Source organism: Anopheles merus, chromosome 2R, assembly GCF_017562075.2.
Source record: "Anopheles merus strain MAF chromosome 2R, AmerM5.1, whole genome shotgun sequence".
Lineage (NCBI taxonomy): Eukaryota > Metazoa > Arthropoda > Insecta > Diptera > Culicidae > Anopheles > Anopheles merus.
In genome coordinates, this window is record NC_054082.1 from 38,315,538 (window position 1) to 38,336,790 (window position 21,253).

Below are 21,253 nucleotides of genomic sequence, written 5' to 3' on the forward strand. Positions count from 1 at the left end.
TATTGTTCCTTTGGGGGGGGGGGGGGGGTCCGGGTCCGGGAGAGTGGTGGTCGAGTTCGAGCGGGTAGAAAGTAGAACTGAAGTTAATTAATACACCACCTCGTCAGCACGATTTGGAGCACGAGAATGAGAGCAGTCCGACCGAGTCCTTTTAAACGGCTCAGCAGTAAATGAAACAACAAGACGAGGCATCACTCCTTATGTACAGCCATCCATGTACGTGATGGGACGGAGCAAACCAATTATCTCAGCAAGCCCTTGTCGTCGCTGTCTTTTGCGAGTGGTACATAATGAATCGTCTCCCCCTTTTCCAGTGGCTAATACGTTATATCACGCTCGTAGCCGGGCTCTTCCCCAAATGCAACGATGTGCGCGCGGCGTAGATGTCCGTTCAACATCTTTTGCTCTGCCTCCCTTGGAGAAGTGGAAGAGTTGGATGCTTCTTTACACTTCGCAGCGACACACACAAACAAACGTACACCAACACGTAGGGAGCAACTGACTCCTGCAGGGCCTCCTGGTCTCCTGGTAGAAATCCGACTTAATGAGTAACGCACTAACACACCGGTCCTGTACGTGTTGCGATGACAACCAAGAAGTGCCCCAAGAAGGGGGATGTGTTAAGAACGCTTCTCGAAAGGACACGCTTGCTAAGACATGCTGACTAATTAAAAGCTGTAGTGGCTAATTGCTCTTCTTCTGAGTCCTGATGGAACATCCTGACAACAGTGGGACGGGGCTTGATAAAAGGTACAACGCCCTTCGATTCATACAGTCATGAACACACTTTCTGCTTGGGTGTCTAGAATACGCAATCTAATATGGAAACGTAAGCGTTTAGTAGTTTTATGTTTGTTTTATTTAAAAGATTGTCAAAATGGTGTTTGATTGATTGGTTGTGATGTTACTTATTGCACTTAGCTAAACTGAACAATGTATGGTTTAGTTCTGAAGATAGCAGAACTTTTCTGGCTTTCATTGAATTGATTTGCGACGAAGCTGCGACGTACGTTGTCCTTCCGTTGTGTAGGATTCGACCACACGCGTCTTTGATTCTGCAGAAGACATGAAAAAAAAATTCATAAAGTTATGCATAAGAAGTTAAATTAATTTAATAGAAATCCAGTCAACCCAGTCTGCCAGAAAGCTGGACACCGCCAAAGTATTCATTCACACATCACACCAGTCACGAACGTTAACTCAGGCACATGGGAAAACGTTACGATTTAAACCTCAATGCTCAAACAAAAATAATACGAAATGTATTGTTATATTATGCTACGGAGGTTTTTTCTTATACAGCACGTGTCATTCCATTACCTACAATTTGAAAGCTTACAATTTATTATGCAATTAAATCTAAATAATTATTCGTTTCTTTATAAAATCATTCATAATTTCTTTTTTGTGACCCTGAAACAATAGACCAGCTATTTTGTTCTAATTTTAACCGATGATACATAAAACCAGTGTTCAAATATTTGGTTAAAATCACTTTTCAACGACAGAAATAATCATAATGCTGTCAAATAACTAGAAAAGTATTTTATTTTATTTTTCAATTTATTCTACTACACTTTACACTTCAAGAAAAAAAAGACAATTTGCAACGAAGAGATTGAATCGCTTTTAGCTGAATTATAGCTGTCCGAAATCGAATCCAAGCTACCAAAAATGTAGCATATAATTTTGAAATATTATACATAAATAAAAAAAAAAGTTTTGCGTGCACTGTAATTATATTTTGTCCTGCGCTACAACAGCGTTATAAAAAAGGACTAATTAATATTCTGCCGCCCTTTGTGTGCGTGCTGCTGCCTGTTCAAAGGAATGTCACCATAGTTACAGTTACCGAACACGTTTTCTAGCATTAATTAATGGTAACACCCACCACCCTCCGCAACCCTAAAACAATGCCCTATCGCGCGTACCACCGCCGAGAGCGAAATCGAAAAATCCGACGCAGCCGTACTTGCACTATTTAGCTGTCCTCCGCCCATCATCGCACATCATCACGAAACTCTCCCCTAGCACACGTTCATTCCATTTATCTTAATCGCCCCCTGTTGGGGTGGTTGTGTGCCATGTGCTGGGGCACTCTCGCTCGCCCTAGATTTCACTCATTAAGCGTCCATTCTACCAGGCGCCCAGAACGCACCAGCAGGCTACGGCCACGGATCCACTACGTCGATGGCAACCAAAAATTAAAGAGAGAACCAACGTGCGGTGCTGGCGGACGGTTACGTACGGTGGGGTACCGATAACCGGCAACTGGGTTGGTGGTTGCAAGTCTATGCTCGTCTATGTACAAACCGTACAGCGTAAGGGGTTGGGTACGGCGACGGAAGGGTGGAAGAGGAAATTGTTCTTCCCCAGTGACACAACACACATACACACACACACACACACACACACACACACACACACACACACACACACACACACACACACACACACACACACCGGGACGAGCTTTGCTGGGGGAAACGCCACCGTGCAGGATTCATTAGACGGTGTGTGAAAGGGATAGCGTGTTGTGGGTGAGCGAGACCAAAAACAAGCGAACGGAAAAAAGGAGAATGTTGCCAGGCGCGTGTGCGTTGGCAGTCCTTTTAATTACTCACCACCCGTAACATCCCTTGCGCACCCCTTGCACGGAACATCGTTTCGACTAGTAGGCGACGATGTTGCTAGACGGACGTTCTCTCGATAAACGGGCTAGAAGAGGACAAATTCGTGGTCATATTTTCCACATTTACCCGATAAAGGAAGGTACTTTTTATGAAACGTTGCACAAGCACATGGCGTTGTAATGGATAGTCGCACTATTTTGCACAATGCGTGACGTGGATCGATTCCTATCTCGTCTGAGCCATTCCAACGGTTGTACAGTGCCGGCCACCTAAAGTCGGACACCTCATATTTTCACCTATTATCTGATTTTGCGGCACTCTGGACAGTTCTCTAGACCACTTATCGGAACACTTTTGTCATCCATCGGTGAGGACACTCTTCAGCTTTGTCCCTACAAAAATTCAGACCGATATCGTTTAAAATCTCGCAACACTATGCATAAATGTGATAAAAGGTATGAAATTTCCACTGAAAGCCGGACGGTCTTCATTTCATAGCAAAATGACGTAATTGGTCAATATTAGCTTATATGATGGTAAAATAATTTAATATCACTTATTATTGGCCCATCGACTATTTTGGGTCATCAGCGTATTATATACCCTAGGCCAAGCGCTCTATGGCCTTAATCAGCCAAATATCGTTTCTGTAAGGTTCCAAAAGAAGTAGTATAGTAATTTTAAAGAGAAGGTTGATGTTTTAAATAATTTTAGAGTTTCACAGTCTATTAGAAGTATCCGGAATGAAGGAGTAGTGGCAATGTACTGCGTTACCTGCCATTGGAAGACCTAGTTGCCTCAATGCCGTTGTTCATTATTTAGATAAAATAATTACTGCTTCGAATTGGTTGACCATTTTCGTTCCTGGCATAGTTACTGGGCATGTTTGAACATGTTAATAACAAGAATCATATCTCTCTTTAGCAAGGTAATGAATAAGGCTTTGTGCCATAAGCGCTCATGCATCCCCATAACATTCTAAATGCCCTAACAAGTTCAACGGTTTTGAGCATGAATATTCCTTCTAGATTTTAACAGCCAATGCGACATTTTCGGCATCAAAACTAATGTGTATGCTTTATGCCAATTTATGCATAAAAAATTCTAATTATAAAATAAGATTTTAAGAATTCCTTGACCGTTTTCCTTAAACTTTGCACAAAATGTCACCGTACTTTTTACTAGCGTAAAGCCTATCGTTATTTTTTTCTTTATTTTTACAGAGACTTTGGAGCCTATCGTTATAAAGTTGTTACACCCGATAGGTTTGACGCAGTCTTCTACCATTCTGTTTTGTTGTCCTATCCATTATGTTCAAACGGTAAAAAAGGATGCTTTTGAAGACTTCTGCCCATGGTTGTATCCGAATATTTCTTTCATATTCATTTGTTTCTCGTCTTTTATCTGTATTAATTAAGGAATCATGTAGAAAAGCTGACAAAGCCGTCTCTATACCTTCATTCCTGATACTTCTACAAGATCTAATAACTCTAAAATTATGAATAACAATAATACCTTTTTCAAAATTACGCTGATACTTAAATTGGTTCATCCGGATGGACGCAGATGACTACCCAAAATAGTCGATATCAATATGAAATGAATTATGTACCATATTGGTCAATATTGGTCATTGCTTTTATCACATTTATGAATGGTGTTCAGAGATTTAAAAAATATCGATCTGATTTTTTGCATGTGCATGTGCTAAAAAGTGTCCTCAAAGACGTGCGTAGAAATTTTTCCGATAAGTGGTCTAGGGAACTATCCATGATGCCGCCATGAAGTCAGATAAAAGGTGAAAAAATTAGGTGTCCGACGTTCGGTGACCACCAATGTATATTCTTCGGCGAGTCAATCTCTACTAACACCTCTACTGTAAAACCAGATGGGGCCAACACTACTCCACAGGATATAGTTTTCAGTCAGTTTCAGATATAGTCACACTTCATTCACGTCGCTTACCCCTAAATCATGCTCCGGCAGCCTCCTTCATCGTGGTCGTCATTGTCGTCGTCGTCGTCGTCGCATCCGTTGTCGTTGCCACCGTCGTCGTGCTGGCCGCTTGGCGCTCTCCCTCCTCCTCGTCCAGCATTTCCGCCCCGACCGCGTGCTCGGTGGTGGTTCCGGTTGCCTTTGGTTCGAACACCAGCACCTTCATGCGGTCGGTCGCAATTTTGGCCGCCCGATTGCGCTGCGGCTGTTCGGCGTCCTCTCGGAACGGCTCGAAATCAAACGTGTCCAGCTGCTTGCAGTCCGTTTCCGGGTTCGTGCGGGAATCGGTACGCTTCATCAGATACACGGGCGACTGCTCAATGTGGTCCGAATTGCGACAAATAACGCTCGACAGTTTGGTGTTGTAAATTTGCTGCAATTGTGCTGCAAGTGCATCGAAGGCATAAAAGAAGAAAGTTCAGAACGCGCGTCCCTTTACCCTCGGCCCCACTACACCACCCGCACCTACCTTCGGTGAACCGTTGCGGCCCCCGCCGTCTCTCGTACCAGAACGAGTCGCCCTGCTTCAGCCGCAAAAACTGATCGCCGATCAGGCACGTCAGCAGCGGCCCGACGATCCCATCGCGCACCGGCGCTTCACTGAGCGCACCCGAGTAAACGTCCACGTTGGCCGGCTCGCGGTAGATGCGCCTCATCTGCCGGTACGATTCCGGATCGACGATGCGCTCCACCTCCGGCCAGCTGTCGGCCGGCGTCAGGTGGCAGTGCTTGCGCCAGCGCGGGTACGCCGGCAGCCCATGGTCCCGGCCGCGCTGTATGTTGAGCGACACCAGATCCAACCCGCACGGCTGGCCGTGCAGCAGATGCTCGTCCGCCTTCTCGAACAGCCGCTCGGTCAGCTCGGTGGAGAAGTACTGGTCGTACTTGGCCAGCGCCGTACCGATCGCACCGCCCAGCGCATTGTCCAGCCCGTCGCGCGCGTACAGCGAGTACGGGTTGAACAGCATCCGGTGCAGCTCGATGCCCGAGGCGGACGCGGCCGGATTGCGCGTTTGCTTCATCAGCCCGGGCAGCAGCGTGTGGGCGAAGCGGAACGCGGCCCCCGCAAACACGTTCGCGATCGACGCGTCCACCGTGGCGTTGTACGTGTCGCCGGCCCGCTCGCCACCGGCCGACGCGGGCAGCAGGCCCATCCGGCCGGCCGTCTCGTTGCCGACGATCACCGGCACAAACTCGGCGTACGTGATGTGCTGCATCTGGGCGGCCAGTATGCGGCGCGCCTCCTGGAACAGCCGCTCGTCGTCCCAGTGCGGGTTTGCGCGGGCCAGCCCGCGGGCCAGGCTGTTGTGGTGCCGGGCCCAGATCAGATGCATCGAGGTGAGATGCAGATTCTCGTTCGCCCGCGCATCGCCCGACTCGAAGCAGTACTTGCCGGCCGCATTCATCTCCTGCTCGTTGCACCCGTCGAGCGGATCGGTCGACACGGGCAGCAGATCGCGACCGTCCGGCGTGCGCAGCATACGCAGCTTGCCACCGGCGCCCGTGCGCAGCGCGCCCATACGCTCGTCGTCCGAGCCGTAAACGACCGAGCCGTCGATGAAGGCGGTCGCCTGGTTCAGCTGCTGCCGCGGGCCAAAGTGGCCGGTCGGGGCCGGCACCGAGCGCACAAAGTTCATGCAGGTCACGTTGTACTGGTGGTAGTACGGATCGCCCGGACCGAGCGGCACGGGAAAGCACTCGGGATGTTGCGGCTGCCCCGGATCGCAGCACTCGATCGGCTTCCCGTCCACGCCCTGGTTCAGCGCGGTGGAGGTTATGTCGTGATCGAGAAACTGGCCCCACACCGCCAGCATCACGCTAAAGTTCGGATCGTTGTGGTACGATGGGCGATGGATTTCGAGCGACACCTGCCGGGCGCTGGGCAGCTCACTGCCATCGACGGACGCACGCGGTGCCGATATGCCATCGCCATAGTCCGGGTTGAGCTGGCGCCGGAACGGTATCATCGCGACGCCGTACTCGTACGGTCGCTCCTTATTGTTGCACGTCCCGTTGGCCGTGCGATAGCGCGCGTTAAAGTCGCAGCGCGGTTGGCCGTGCGCACGCGGCAAATCCATCGGCGGGCCGCGCCCGATCGAGCCCCGACGACGGATGTCCAGCCGGCGCACCAGTGCCTGCGTGGCACGATCCTCCACGAAGCCGACCTTCGCCGCCAGCCGGGCCGCTTTCGTTGCACCGACGGACTTTTGGTGGCGGAAGGAGGGCGAGTTCAGCGGGGGCGACGAGAGCGTCTCCTCCAGCAGCTCCTTATCGCCCAGCGCCTTCTCGCCCTCCGCTATGGCGGCCGCCTTGGCATCGTCGCTAACCGCCGTACCGTTCCACTCGGGTGACGACTCATCTGCAATGGTGGCCATCGTTGTCCGATCGATCCGACATTAGCTCATTGACATTGTAAGTTCCCCCCCTCCCTTGTCACCCTCCTGCTTTCTTAACGGTACTTACCGACCAGCGGGAAACTAATGAGATTTAAGAGCTCAGGAAAATCCGCCGCCGTCGTGTTCGCTCCATCCAGCGGTGGTTGCGTTGCATCGCCGAATATGATGTAACTAATGCTGATCACGATCGCCAGCGCAAATGCACCCCTACCATCCAGGACCAGGAGAAAGTTGAGTTCCGCATATGAGTAAATGTGACACCTCGTCGCACCCAGTTACAGACTTACAGTATTGCGGAACAAATCCAGCACTGGAACGTTCGGACCTGGCGCTCCCGAACACTTTCGTGTGACTTCAGATGATGCACGGCGGTACCGGAGGGTCCCGACGCCAGCGGAAGCGGACCGGAAAGGTCCGACGTTAGTGGCGTTCGCTCGTCAACCATGACCATCTAGAATAGCCTGCGGATGAGAAGGGGGCCACATTTAGCAAACACTGTTCAAAATGCACCACATTGCGTAAGTCTATGCGTAAGACTCCACCCGCTCGCAGAGGATAACGAGACACTTGCCACGCGGTTTTTCTTTGCGCCAGACGGACTATTGCACGGCTAAACCTCTCTAGATGTGAACTTTTGGGAAATGGCCACTACCACGGGAGAGCTCCTACCTCGACCGCGATCGCACACGGACTAATTGAACTATCACCATTACATCTAATAAACCGGTCTTTGGCCGCATCGCGCCGACGGCCGTGTACCAGAAGCCACAACCATCGCCAGCGTGTTGTCATTTGATACAACGGTTGCATTCCAACCGGCGCGAACACCTTGCCCACCGTACCCGTTCTCGTCCGACACAGTGACTAACGTTCACAGGCCTTACTAAGGTTTCACGGGCCGTCCAGTTTCAACACGCCGCGCATAACTCCTCCGAGCCGCAGAAGGAACGGAAGCGATCCATAACTTCTAAGAAAGTTATAGACAGCGAGAGGGAGAGAGAGTGCGAATGAAAGGAAACGAATCGAACTACTTCCGAATGGCTGAAAAGGGAAAACTTGACGGTGAGTGCGGGTGCCAACGGTGCCGGTACTGTCAGTTTGGTGTATTATCCTCTCAATGTGTACACATCCTTTTCGACACGATGGACGTGGACATCATGTTTTTTGGGATGATTTCGATGATGAATACGTAGATGTGTCGACGACCAGTCCAGTCCAGCGCATTGACACACTTGAAAGGTTTCACCCCAAAATAAAAAAGGGGGAGACCTGGATTCGGAAAGAGATCAGACCGTAGGACGAGGGTGACTTTCAACTGTGCCGTTCCAGTCAATCTGCTTCTGGTCAATCTGGGTGGGAAAAACAACTTGTTTTACACGTTTTTCTTTTGCGTGAGGAAGCATGTGCCATCACGTGTGGTTTTAAATTCAAATATTACTGGCTGCGTACTGGATAGCGTGATAGTGCACGGCCGCAGCCAGATTACGATTGCTCATGGTGGCGATTGTCTTCCAATAGCTCTGAAAATCCTACTTGCTTGTGTTTCAATGCGTTAATGATAAATGACTGAATTCATATCATTCTGTTCTAATGGAAAATAATTATCTTTTAAAATAAAAAAAAAACGTGTAAAAATCCCTTTGACACATGCCATGCAGAAATTTGCATAGCACTGTATCACACACACCGACCGTTGTAGTACACAGCATGGGGATTGTAAACGCAACTCCCTTGCATGATCAGTGTGGCCAGATTATTTTGACGGTTTTCGGTAGGAGACCAAAATTGTATCTGTAGTTTTCGTTAGGCCGAAAATACACGGACCGGAATTTCGCGGCCGCGAAATTCCGCTTGCTGAAAATTGTATGGATATGACAGTTCGGGAAAGTTGCCGTTGACACTTTTTATATGGGTTTGACAGCAGGCGGAATTCCGCGGCCGCGAAATTCCGGTCCGTGTATTTTCGGCCTTAGATTTTAAAACACGAAACTCAGTTCTAAAGAAGTGTAAAGCGGGGGTGGGGTGTGGTTTGATAATGCGCAAAATGGAAGTTCCATGTCACGAGAAAATGCATCCTTTATCTATTTTAAGGAGATGGATTAGATTTGGTTCAGCGGACAAACGAATGGAGGTCTTTCTAAAGTGTCGATCTGAAAATTGTACTAGGTACTAGTGATGGGTAATCCGGAGCGGAGTCATGGATCAACTCCGACTAAGGTGCGCAAAATATGACTCCGGCTCCGGATCATAACTGGATTTGACTCCGGATCAGTCCGGATCAGTGCGGATCACTCCGGATCACTCCGGATTACTCCGGATCACTCCGGATTACTCCGGATCACTCCGGATTACTCCGAATCACTCCGGATTACTCCGGATCACTCCGGATTACTTCGGATCACTCCGGATTACTCCGGATCACTCCGGATTACTCCGGATCACTCCGGATTACTCCGGATCACTCCGGATTACTCCGGATCACTCCGGATCACTCTGGATCACTCCGGATCACTCCAGATCACTCCGGATCACTCCAGATCACTCCAGATCACTCCGGATCACTCCGGATCAGTCCGGATCACTCCGGATCAGTCCGAATCAGTTTTCGTACATATTAGATGTACGATTTGAAAGTCAATGAACTCATCAAGAATTGTCTAAACGATAATGGATCAATCCGACTCCGGAAAAAAATTGTATTTACCCATCACTACTAGGTACTCTAAGCCAAAGAAAGGCTGTGATGCATATTTGTTTCTCAGCGGTGGCGAGTTATTTTGCTTAAGGTTCCACGCGGCCGCTTAGAGCCGTGACAGTGCTCCATCGGATGCGGTTTTATCGGACGTGCTATGAATCGATTTTCACACGACTATTTAGAATGGCAATTTCCAATGAAATTGCGCTATGCAGCTATTTCGATTGAAATTTAAAATATTTGGATGAGTTTTTAAGTTCAATGATAAAAAAAACATAAATTTGAGATTGTTCCTACAAATCCTACATAATTACTTTGAAATTTCATTTTTTTTTAATCTGTCGAACGACGAAATCACACGGCCGACGTTATCTGCCAAGTCGCATATACAATTTGAACAGCACGGCCGATTAAATCGCAACTGACGAAACACTGACACGGGCCTTAATTGTCACAGTTAAACTTCTTGTATTGGTCGCTAGTGATTGTAATATATTCATATGGAGATCAAAGTTTCAAATGAATGGATAAATGATTTTATGGTTTCACAATCAGTAATATCCCAAGCGCCACAGATTAAGCTTAAACGACTGGAAAATTGAATATCCATAGAAAAAAAATGAAAGCTCCACAGCTTCATTGGTTTGATCAATAGATGGCGTATTACAACTCATCATTATATTGCTATCCTTTTCTTGCAATGTGTTTCGACAAGTTGCATTTTATTATGACCTATATAGCCTTCTAACTTTCTGAGCAAAAATCTATATAAATGGTCGTGTGGTTAGATACGTGGGTATCAACACCAATGACCATTGCTCTAATCTCACTTGCTTCAGTGCTGGTGGTTTCCGTTGGAGTTTAGTATTTAAACAATCGTATCGCCGTTCTAGTTCTAGCGATGCATAACTTCAATGCGAAACCATACAACAGTACAGAGGAAATGAGAAAGCTCTCCTCCAAGCGATGAAGCTCAACTGGTTGGGGTATCCCACCAACAGAGAGCGCCACCAGCTTTTTTGCTATTTTTAGAATGAATGAGTCGTTTGCCGTCTGCTAAACGAAGTCTTTCTATATTCCGTTTAGGTAGAGAACTTGAGTCGTTTAGAAGCCGTTTAGTGGTCGTTTAGTGGATTTGTGGCACTTGGGGAAACACAGACACGGGCCTTAGTTATCACAGTTAAACTTCTTTTATTGGTCGCTAGTAATTTTAATATATTCATATGGAGTTCAACGTTTAAAATGAATGGATAAATGATTTTATGGTTTCACGATCAGTAATATAAAAAAAGTGATTTTTGATAAGAAAAATAAAAAATCGGTAGGAATACAGAATAAACGATATTTCTGGTCACCCTGTTTATGCCGGTGGTGCTGTCATCGCGGCGTGTGAAAACAGTTGCAAAAAAGCGCGAGGACGGCCCGTGCCATACGCGAAACTTATGCTGTGAAACTGTGAAAGGAAGCGTTTGCGTGCAGGCAGTTAGGAAGACAAACAGTTTTTCTTTACAATCGTACAGCAGTATGGATCGCACGTTTTCGTTTGGCGGTGGCCCGATCAAAAATAGTACCATGTCCCGGTCGCGACAATCGCTCGGCGGCTCACTGTTTTCGGGCGGTGCACGATCAACCAACACAAGCACGTTTGCACGCCAAGGCTCGGGGTATGTTGTTTACCCGGGGGGGTTAAATTGTTGCGAGATTTCCAGCTAATGCGCCTCCGTTGACCCGCTCCTTCCCTCCCTCTCCCTCCAGCCGTTACAGCTTATCGTCCCGGTCGAACGTGTCCACGCTACGCGTGGTCGCCAAATCGGAGTACAACATACTCGAATCGTACGGCTTTTCGCTGCCGGTGCAGGTGACCGAGGTTCTTACGTTCAACGAGCGCAGCATCAACGTGTCGGTAAACTACGGTCAGAATGGTTGGGCATGGTTGGTGCAAGGTCGCCGGCTGTTCGTGTGGCAGTATCGGGACAATGCGGGCCAAAAGGCAGCGGGCAGCGGGTTTGGCGGGGAGCCCTTCGCTACCCCGAGGCGCCCGTACGCCGGCCAGTGCCGTCAGCTCACCCTGCCCCACTGTGATATCGGCCACAAGGCAACGCTGGTGACGGTGTTTGTGAACGAGGGCCAACAGATGGCTTCCTGTCTGGCCGTGTCGCCGGCCGGTGACGTGCGTTACTGGCAGTCGATCGCCCACGACGGATCGTCTATCGACGAGTGCAACATTCTGGAAGGGCAAGAGTTCGAGCAGCTGGTCGGGCTCGGTGGGCAGGAGTTTGTGCTTGCCACGACCACGTGCAGCTTGATGCGGCTAAATGTGCATCTGCAGAACGGACGGTACGTGATAGTGCCGCGGCTGATCAAGCCACCGTCGGGCTTTTTCGGCGGCATCGGCAAACGGTTCGCGTCCATCATAATCGGAATGAATAACGGTCAGGATAGGGAAAATGTGAGTAGTTTTAAGGGTGTTTGATGGACCCATTATCATACATTCCTTCTCCCTCTCTCTCTCTCTCTCTCGTTTTGTGCAGAAACTGGTAAAAATGAGTTGTGAAAAAATCTCCCACAATCCCACCGAATGGCACATTACTGTGCTGGCTGACCGGTGGATTCAGCGGTGGGCAGTGCAACCACAGAGCGGCATCGAACGCTTCCTAAGCGAGGACGCTGACATTATGAAGAAAATGCGCGACTTTTTCCACCAAAAGCTGTGGAGCACGCGGGATGCGTCGGAGATTGAGCTGTGGGCCCTGGACATGCAGCCGACCGATCGGGGCGTAATCATACTGGCCGCGGCCGTCAATCAGCAACGCTCCCAGCAGGTGTACTACGCGCTGATGACGGTAATCTACGAAGCGGACAGCACCTTCACCCTGAAGGACACCACCATCATGCGCTACAAAGGGTTCTATAGTGCGGAGCGTTTGGCGGAGCTGATCGATTTCCGGTTCATAGCGAATCGTAGCATTGCCTACGTGTACAACGATCGGTGCATTTTCCCCGTCGCACTGAACGACGCCGGTGCGGGAAGCATCGCCTCCACTGCCGGTGGGTCTGGCGGTAGCGATGGTGGTAGCAGTCCCCCCACATCGGGCTCCGGAGAGGAAGTGGAAAAAATCGAATTTCACGCCCGGGAGGATATGATCCTGATGGGCAATTGCTTTCAAAACATGCCCCTGTTCTTCTCTCGCCTCAACGGCATGGTAATCGTCACGCCGTCCGATTTCGATCCGAGCGATATGTTCAACTCGTCCGTTTCGTCCGACATGTTCAACCCGAACGGCTCTTCCATTGCGGACGCGACTGTGTTTATGCAGCAGTCGATCTTTGCCCCCGCCACGACCAATGCGGGCAATTTGATCCTGTACGAGCTGGACCCGGAAGAGATCGCCAACACGCCAACCGATGGGCCGGACGAGCTGGACCCGGTGCACCAGCTGAAGGCGGCCTTCATCTATCACATCAAGCGCAACACGGTGGCGGCGGATGGACTGATTGCCAGCATGCTCGAGCTGCCCGGCCAGCGCGAACTGGTGGACGGCGAGCTTGACCGTACGGTGCTGAAGATTGCGATCGACCTGGCGCAGGACACACCGGCGGCCGATCCGCGCTGGGAGGTTACCGACAAGCATGCGCTCGGTTCATCGACCTCGATGCAAATCATTCAGCAGCTGCGGGAGAAGAATGTTGCCTACACGCAGTTCATCGAGTTTCTGCACAGCCGCAAGCTGTGGGACCGTTTAAATGCGGTCACTGGCGGCGCCGGAGCGGGAACGGAGGCAGGCAATGCCCGGCCAACCTCGCTGTGTCTGGCGGACATTGGCGAGAAGATAGTGGCCACGATTGGCATCAAATGTCTGCACAACAGTCATTCGCGTATAATCGACGAAGCGATCAATCTGGTGCTACGGCAGTCGAACCGCACCGTACCGTTTCCGAACCTAACGCCGCAGGATCTGTTTTACGCCCAGACGAACCGCGTAGAGGAGCTGTTCAAGGTGCTGAGCGAGCTGGTAGATGGGTATGTGCAGCAGGAGCTGACAGCGCTACAAATTCAGTCGGCCCTGGTTGACGTCAACACGATCGTGCTGACCGTGCTGCAGGAGGTGGTCAAGTATCGGGAATCGAAGGCGGGCACGTTCACGGTGCGCGAAGAGCTGCAGAAGCGCTACGAGCAGATACCTTGGACGGCAATGGCCGGCAAGCACGGTTTGCGGGACGTGCTGCTACAGCTGATCAGCTGCACGCTGCGCCACGGTGTGAAGGGGACGGCCGAACCGGAGTTTCGCATGAAGCATTTCAAGCACCTGACTGAACTGATCGACTATGTGCTGGATGGCCGCAAGACCTATCTGGAGAGCGTCCATGACGAGGAGAAGTATGCAGTGCTGCTGCAGCAGTACGAATCGCAGCGGAGCGATCTTATTTATCCATTGGGTAAGCTATAGCAAACAAAGCTGAGCAGCAAGGCCGTAAATTTTAATCTAGGATTTGTCGAGAACAATTTGTTTTAAGATGGATAAGCCACAATGGCTTATCATAAGTAGAAATACCAATTTGTTTCGATTACCATTTTCTTAGAATTCACTAGCTATGACTGATACAGTATCTAATCACTTTTCTTTCCAACTAATCTTTCCAATCCAACTAACTCCCACACAGTGGAAGCGGAACAGTACGAGATGGCGGCCAAACTGGCGGAAAAGTATCTCGACTTCCAGACACTGGTGGAAATATGCGACAAAACCAACAACCAGGAACGGCTGGACGAGTATATCGAGCGCTACAAAGAGCACGACTTTTCGCAGTTTGCCATCAGCTGGCACATGAACCAGAACAGGCAGGGCGACATACTGCTGCGCTTCAAAAACAATCAGTCCGCGTTGGCCCGGTTCCTGGTGGACCATCCGTCGATGGCCTGGATACAGCTGCTGTTCAACGGCGAGATTGCGCAGGCGGCCGACGTCCTGCTTTCGCTGGCCCAGCGCGAGAAGGAGCTGTTGGCGCGCAAACGAGCGATGCTTTGTCTGGGCAAGCTGTGCCTGCTGGCGGCGGAAGGCGACACGTTCCAGGGCCAGATCGATGCAATCAATGCGGAGCTGGAGCTGATCGACATACAGGAAAACATTCCATCGGAAATTTTGGAAATGTTCGGTTATGATACAAAGCACGCGAAGGTGCTAACGCCGGAGGAGATTGTTGATGTAAGTTGTTTTGCAACATAATGACCTCAGGAGCGCTGTGTCTAATTGCAACTCGTCTCTCCCTCTCTTTCTTTTCTTATTGCCCTCCAGCTATACATTGCCGATGAGTACAGCAAATCGAGCGAGAAAGAGTTCCGCTACGCACTTTCCCTGCTACCGTACGTGGAAGATCCGATCGAGGTGCGGCACCGGATTTGGTGTGCGGCCGTGCTGCGCGATTCGTGGGAGGAGTACAACAAAAATGCCCCCCTGGACAGTATGCAGAATATGCTGTTCTTTAGGCTGATCGACCTGTGCTACATCTCGGATGCGGGCGAGCTGGAAAACTTCCTGCCACCGTTGGAAAGCTTCCTGAACGCGCCGGAGCTGGGCGATCTAACGCAGAGCAAATCGTTCCAGTATCTAATGAAGCTGGGCTACGAGCACATCAACGAGTCGTACAGGAAGAAGTAAGCATTGTTCTCTCGCTGCCGGTTCGGGTATGTTTAAGGTACTTCTATTGCTACTATTATTAGGTTGATAAAGTGTATTTGTATGCCACGTAATTGCAACTAAATAAAGCGTGTTCAATTAAACTGTTAAGGATTCAGTGATCGAGTTAAAGGCAGCATGCAATATATTGTTTTGATAATATATCACTCAAAATACTCATACAAATATAGAGCAATTAAATATTATATTTACCGTAAGTGTTAAATTTGCATCGAAGAAAATAATAATTATAATATAATTTTGTGCATCGCCTTCCTCTGTGGCGCAACAACCGTTGTCGGTCAAGGGCTGCCTGTACATCTAGTAGGCTTGGCTTTCATTGCGTTTTGATTACCCATAGCTGGATAGTCCTACTTATAGGGGAACGGTGCATACCGGCCATGAACCCAAGACGGGCCTTTTTGTATGTCATACACCAAATTTGTATATAACATGTGCAAAATACCATATAATAAAAAATACAAAAATTCAAAATTATCTTGCACTCGATCACTATAGACCCTTAAAATGAAAGATCAGAAGCTTTAGCTTGATTGTAAGACCGAATTGCTTCAACATTTAATCGTAATTAGAACTTTTGTGGCAGAATCTGTGAAATAAGCAGCTTATTATTAGCTAAATATTAACCTTGAATTTGAATACACAAAGCTTTAATAGTTGACTAAATGGTTTTTCTTTAAATAGACACTGTTCCAGCAATATGACCCATTTAAAATGGAATAACTTTCCGAGAATCGTACAATGTGTGCCCTTGCACAAGTTATTAGATCCGTGGCGTTTTCGCCACCCCATTCGAAAGAAAGAAGAGTGTACGCGAAGAGAAGAACATAGACAATACACACACGCTAGCGGTATAGGCAGTAATGGAAGAATGAGTTCTCTTGTATCGGGTGCCCTTGTTTGCTAACCCTGTTTGGTTTGGTGAGGGGTGGCGAGAGGGAAGCGGGTTGGTAAAGTGATACAAAGGCAGATTTATAAGGTTTGTTTTCAACCATTTTACAGCTATTTACATTTTATTTTCTTGCTTTGCTCTCTTCGTAACGACGACGACAGGGGCATGACAGTCATAAAACGGGGGGAAATTCTTCTAATTATTATGTCTGTTTTTGTTTTAGTGTGCGTGTGCGTGTGTGTTTTTATGATCGAAGCACCGTGTCTGTTGGTGTCATCAACTACCATTTACATACCGAATGGGTGGAAGGACAGGGGAAAGGAACGAGTACGGACGGTGTCATTATGCCGCCGTTGAGATAGTTTATAAACATATTTTTTTGTTATGTATCGGCAACTAAACTTGTCTATTTGTCTCTCTATTTCTATCCCTCTCTCTCTCTTTCTCTCGCACTCTTGTTGCAGATCTTATTTAATGTTACTGTTTGTTTTCAACTCTTGATATAGCAACTAATATAGCTTTACAGCAGCATTTCCACTGACATCTCGTATCAGCAGCGTGTATCAGAGGCTAATGGGAGATACAATACACTGTACATAGTTTCGTCACAGTTCTTCTACACATGAGCTTACTCAGACTCAGGATGGTAAAGGGCACAAATGAAATGATTGTCCCCAAATGGCCACTAAAAGCCATCTACTGATTCTCCTCCATGAGAAGTGCGTGTGATCGATAGTTCCGTTGAATAATGGTAAGCGATGTACGGCCACCTCCACCAGGAGACCGCGCTGAAATCACTGCGTTAGTGTACACATTACCTTCGCCTTCCTAAAACATAAAATCGGCAACGGAAGGGAGCAAGGGAGGAGGAACAGTCGACTAAGAGGATTAACCCGAAAAGGGAAGAACGGATAAGAAAACGGAAAAAAGTTGTACCAAGCAGCGAGCCCGCGTATCGTGCAGCACTTACGAAGATGGTTTGCATTTCACTTGGCGCTGATGTGTCGTCCTTTAACCTTCGCACTATATTCGGGTTTGCAATTCTACATGTTGCCGCGCCATTCGCTATTGATGTACGTTTGCTTAATGAATTTTGCTATTCATGTTACATACAATCACACACGCACGCACACACACACATACACTCGGTCTTTAGGGCAACCGTACTACATGGGTCACTATGTTGTCACTCAACCGTACCGTTGGATGCAAAATGGATCTGGGGAAGGAGTTAGAGGGGACGACACACTTTCATTTGCCCCATCCGGATACGCTCATCTGAGAACATATTTCGAGCAAAATTTCGTTTTTTTATGTTGGGTAAATGAAATCAACTTGTACAGAATTCCACAGAACGTAAGCACTAGATGTTAGGCGAGCTATTGAGCTATTGCACGTACACCACCGCAGTACGGTATTGAACACACGGAACCTTTGCGGAAAACGCGCGTACATACTTTAACGGGCCGAAAGGGAACCGGTACAACTAACAAGCACTTACAGACGGAATACATCGCGGATGGATTCACTACCGGAAACGACGACACTCCATCAAGGAGCAGGTTCTACTCTCCTTTTCTCTCTCTCTCTCTGTTTCTACGCCCCTCTAGCGCTCTTTCCGCCCATGTGTTTCGCCTCGTTAAGCTCTATGCGCTTGTCTGCGTGGTTGCTGTTTTGTTCTCCATCCGTCACAATATGCTACATGGATACCAGCGCTACTTTGATTGATAAACCGACACAACCACTGATATACACGACCGCGAAAACAAACCCATGTCATGGGCACACACTAAACGGGTTTGCTCAACGATTCATTAGCATTACCGGGGGTATGGAGGTTGCTGTAGCGGTGGCCGTGCCCGCCGGCATCCCGTAGCTGCCCGGGTTTACCAACGGTGTGCCGGAGGCGGATCCTTCACCGCCCATCAGTCTCCGTTTGGCGATCGCCTTCTTGACGTACGCCGTAATGAGGGCCTGTATCTTGGCCGGATTGATTTCTCCCGAACGGCTGTGGCAGATCTGTTACGAGAAGGGCCCAATTAGCGAACCACAAATGGGGCAGAAACGGGAGAAAGGGGGGAGGTGACAACCATCACCACTTACCTTGGGGATAGACTTTCGCATAATCTCCTTGTATTCGTCCTTGTCGATACGCTTCTTGTTGAAGTGAGGCTTAAGGCAATGTTTCACCTCCTCCACGATTCGCTCCTGCCGTTGGAGCTTTTTGATGAGCTTTTTTTTTTGGAAAGAAAAGAAAATACCACGACCATGTTAGTTACGCTCGGTTGCTAGGCTAGTGTGAGACTTGTCATTTGCTTTACCTTTTCCTTGACCTGCATGTCGACCGCGGAGTCAGGTATTTCATCCAGCATTTCCAGCGTCATTTTATGCGCTGTAAGAGAAGGGGAACGGATCAGTACGGTTGCCCCGCTGCAAGACAAATTTTGCCCAATTCTTCCATACTTACGTTTGTACATTTCGTCCACCGCAATGACCGATCGATGCTGGTAGCTTTTCCGCAGATCGCCGTACAGCGTTTTCGGATCGTTCCCGAACACCTTGCGCAGGTTGTCAACCGTCAGTGCGATCGTTTGCGTTTCCCCGTTGCCGTCGTGGCACGGTGGTTCGAACATTTGCTCGTCACAATCGCTCGAGCGGGGCGAGTACGGTGAAATGTCCCCATCGTTCAGCTCATCCTCGAACGGGACACCGCCACTTGTGGTCGCACCGCCACTGGTCGTACCACCGCCGCTGGGCTGACCGCCGGCCGTCGGTGCGTTCGCTTTGCCGGCCGTACCGTGCGAGCGTGCCTCTCGACCACCGCCTGCAGCGAGCAGCTTCTTCGGCATCGACTTGATGATCGCCTTCATCGGTGACGGATGGTGCAGGTGGTGGTACGGATGGCTCGTGGTGGCCGTGCGCGCCGGGCTGCTGTTGAGCGCGTTCATCTTGTCGTACGGCGGTGAGTCGGGATGCAGATCCAGCACTCCATCGGAGCTGCCCGTCGGGTCCGGCTGTGCCATGGAGCGGTCCTGTCCCGAGCCCATCTGCCCATGGTGCCCGTGATGGTGTCCGTGGTGTGGATGGTGCGGATGATGATGGTGGTGGTGGTGGTGATGGTGCGGATGGTGACCCTGCGAGTGATGATGGTAGTCACCTTTCGCCTCTTTCTGCTGATCATCCTGATGGTGGTGAGTATGGTGATCGAGAAAGCTGAGCGATGATATGCTGCCCATGTCGTGCCGGGAGATGGCGGTGCTCGGGGACGATTTCGTCGGCTCGAACGGATCGTACGAGTCGGGCGATTTGGGGGCCGGTTCCGGGGGCGTATTGGGGCCACGGTTGCTTTGGTCGGCTTCGTTCCCTTTCGCTTCCTCCTTGCCAGGCCGTTGCACCATCGACCGTTTGCCCTCCTCGTCGCTCAGCACGATCACCTCCCTCGGGCTGGAGATTATCTGCCCGCCGGGCGAACGCTCCAGATCGATGACCATCACCGGTTTGACGCCCGGATCGAGCTTCTTCTTCTTGGCCGCCGGCGGTTTCGGATCGGCTGATTGAAGCGCCGTTGACTGATGCTTATCCGCCTGCTGCTGCTGCTGTTGGTGTTGCAGTTGCTTGGGATCATGCTCCTGGCCCTTCTTCTCCTGCTCCGATTGCGCTGGCTGCTGCTGCTGCTTTAGATTGTACTTCTCTTTCACGTCCTTCGCCTCCAGCTCGCGGCTGGCCGGGCTGGGACTGCTGTTCCGGCGAGGAGTGCGGCCAGATGCTGCCGCATCGGACGCACGCTCCTCTTTGGTAACGATCAGCTTGTCGCGCGTCTTTTCCCGCTTCGCCTTCTTCCGCTTGCTCTTCTTGTGCCGGTCGCCTCGCTCCTTGCCGCCCTTCTCGTTATCGATGAAGCTGACGCTGACGAGTATGTTCTGGCCGGAGGCGAATATCTCCTTCGACTGGGCTACGTCGTGCTCGGGCGGGCAGATGCGCTCCTCGAGGATTTCCTTCTGCCGGCGCCGATCCTTTTTCGCCCGCTTGCGCTCCCGCTCGCGGGCCTTCTCCTTTTTGCGCTTGTCTTTCTTGCGCTTCTTGTGCTTCGGAACGGGCGGCGGCGCCAGCGACAGGGCCATCGACGAGTCCGTCATCTCGTCCACCGATCCCCGTTTGTCCTCGTCGGTGAGGTCCTCGTACGCCGGGCTGCCGTACGCTTCGCTCGCCCGCACCGTCCCGAAGCAGCTGCTGCCGGAGCTGATGTCGCTCAGCACGGACGAGAGGCTGCGGTCGCGGCTCACGCTGTGCCGGGAGTAGTCGTCGGTGCGGTACCGTTCGCGGGACGCCCGTTCCGCTGGTCGGTCGCGCGGCACCGACGGCTGTCGGTCGTCCGAGGGCGAGGGCCCTCCACGGTATCGCCGCTCCTGCCCGCTGCCGTGGTATGGGGAGTACGCCGCCGGTTGACTGTGGCCGGTGTAGTCCCGGAATGGAATCGGTCCATTGTGTGCACCGCGCCTGCGGTACGGTTTCGCGGCACCGCGCTGATAGTAGTCTCCCCCTCTCGTACGCGAGTATCGCGTTATACGCATTGCGAATGCTGATGCTCTGTTGCTGCGTGTGCCGCACCTGACGCGCTCGGTGTGTCCGCAGGTTCCGCGGGGCGGGGGGAGGAGTGCACCTTCCGCAACCAGTGCCCGATGCAGCACGGTTTGTTTTGGGACGCGTTGCAAGCAACAATTTTGTCCCGAACTTTACGACACTTTTGAACAACTTTTTCGTTTTGCGACTCGATCTTGACAACTGCTTCTTGGTGTTCTTTCCACTCCATTCTCTGCCTTGCTGTGCTCGTTTGACGTGTTTGTTTGGTCGGACTGGCGGAACCTTACAAAAGCAACCGGGCGAATTTGTTTTATTTTTGATTCTTGTGAATATTTAATTATTGCGGAAATATGCATAAAAGTAAA

The 21,253-nt window shown here is 50.1% G+C and overlaps 3 protein-coding genes across 6 annotated transcripts; 1 reads left to right on the forward strand and 2 right to left on the reverse strand.

The window, feature by feature from the left end:
• Positions 1-12: 12 nt before the first annotated feature.
• LOC121588933 (chorion peroxidase) lies at positions 13-18,219 on the reverse strand. Of its 4 annotated transcripts, XR_006004243.1 has the most exons (7): positions 7,596-8,640; positions 7,312-7,485; positions 7,092-7,231; positions 5,098-6,987; positions 4,599-5,012; positions 2,625-2,718; positions 13-1,055 (listed from the first exon to the last, which is right to left on the reverse strand). XR_006004243.1 is itself a non-coding variant. In XM_041907401.1 (6 exons), exons 2-5 carry the CDS (start codon positions 7,473-7,475, stop codon positions 4,606-4,608), a joined length of 2,601 nt encoding a protein of 866 aa, XP_041763335.1. In that variant the 5' UTR covers positions 7,476-7,485; positions 18,132-18,219; the 3' UTR covers positions 13-1,055; positions 4,599-4,605. The 4 variants fall into 4 exon arrangements, 3 of the variants coding, with proteins under 3 accessions (XP_041763335.1, XP_041763334.1, XP_041763333.1); XM_041907401.1 differs by lacking the exons at positions 2,625-2,718; positions 7,596-8,640 and adding an exon at positions 18,132-18,219; XM_041907400.1 differs by lacking the exons at positions 2,625-2,718; positions 7,596-8,640 and adding an exon at positions 17,278-17,789.
• LOC121588932 (nuclear pore complex protein Nup133) lies at positions 11,086-16,076 on the forward strand. Its single transcript, XM_041907398.1, has 5 exons — positions 11,086-11,383; positions 11,475-12,168; positions 12,251-14,156; positions 14,382-14,923; positions 15,014-16,076. Exons 1-5 carry the CDS (start codon positions 11,244-11,246, stop codon positions 15,374-15,376), a joined length of 3,645 nt encoding a protein of 1,214 aa, XP_041763332.1. The 5' UTR covers positions 11,086-11,243; the 3' UTR covers positions 15,377-16,076.
• LOC121588935 (proton channel OtopLc-like) lies at positions 17,891-21,131 on the reverse strand. Its single transcript, XM_041907402.1, has 4 exons — positions 18,775-21,131; positions 18,629-18,699; positions 18,411-18,539; positions 17,891-18,326 (listed from the first exon to the last, which is right to left on the reverse strand). The coding sequence occupies exons 1-4, from the start codon at positions 20,876-20,878 to the stop codon at positions 18,111-18,113; spliced, it is 2,520 nt and encodes an 839-aa protein (XP_041763336.1). The 5' UTR covers positions 20,879-21,131; the 3' UTR covers positions 17,891-18,110.
• Positions 21,132-21,253: the final 122 nt, after the last annotated feature.

Bases quoted from the DNA above. Each gene is read 5' to 3' on its own strand.
- LOC121588933 (XM_041907401.1), bottom strand. From the start codon at position 7,475: ATGGTCATGGTTGACGAGCGAACGCCACTAACGTCGGACCTTTCCGGT. The intron at 6,988-7,091 runs GTAAGTACCGTT...CCACCATTGCAG, and splicing joins CATTAGTTTCCCGCTGGTCG to ATGAGTCGTCACCCGAGTGG. The intron at 5,013-5,097 runs GTAGGTGCGGGT...ATGCACTTGCAG, and splicing joins GCCGCAACGGTTCACCGAAG to CACAATTGCAGCAAATTTAC.
- LOC121588932 (XM_041907398.1), top strand. From the start codon at position 11,244: ATGGATCGCACGTTTTCGTTTGGCGGTGGCCCGATCAAAAATAGTACC. The intron at 14,157-14,381 runs GTAAGCTATAGC...ACTCCCACACAG, and splicing joins CGATCTTATTTATCCATTGG to TGGAAGCGGAACAGTACGAG. The intron at 14,924-15,013 runs GTAAGTTGTTTT...ATTGCCCTCCAG, and splicing joins CGCCGGAGGAGATTGTTGAT to CTATACATTGCCGATGAGTA.
- LOC121588935 (XM_041907402.1), bottom strand. From the start codon at position 20,878: ATGCGTATAACGCGATACTCGCGTACGAGAGGGGGAGACTACTATCAG. The intron at 18,700-18,774 runs GTAAGTATGGAA...CTTCTCTTACAG, and splicing joins GGTGGACGAAATGTACAAAC to CGCATAAAATGACGCTGGAA. The intron at 18,327-18,410 runs GTAAGTGGTGAT...TTCTCGTAACAG, and splicing joins TGCGAAAGTCTATCCCCAAG to ATCTGCCACAGCCGTTCGGG.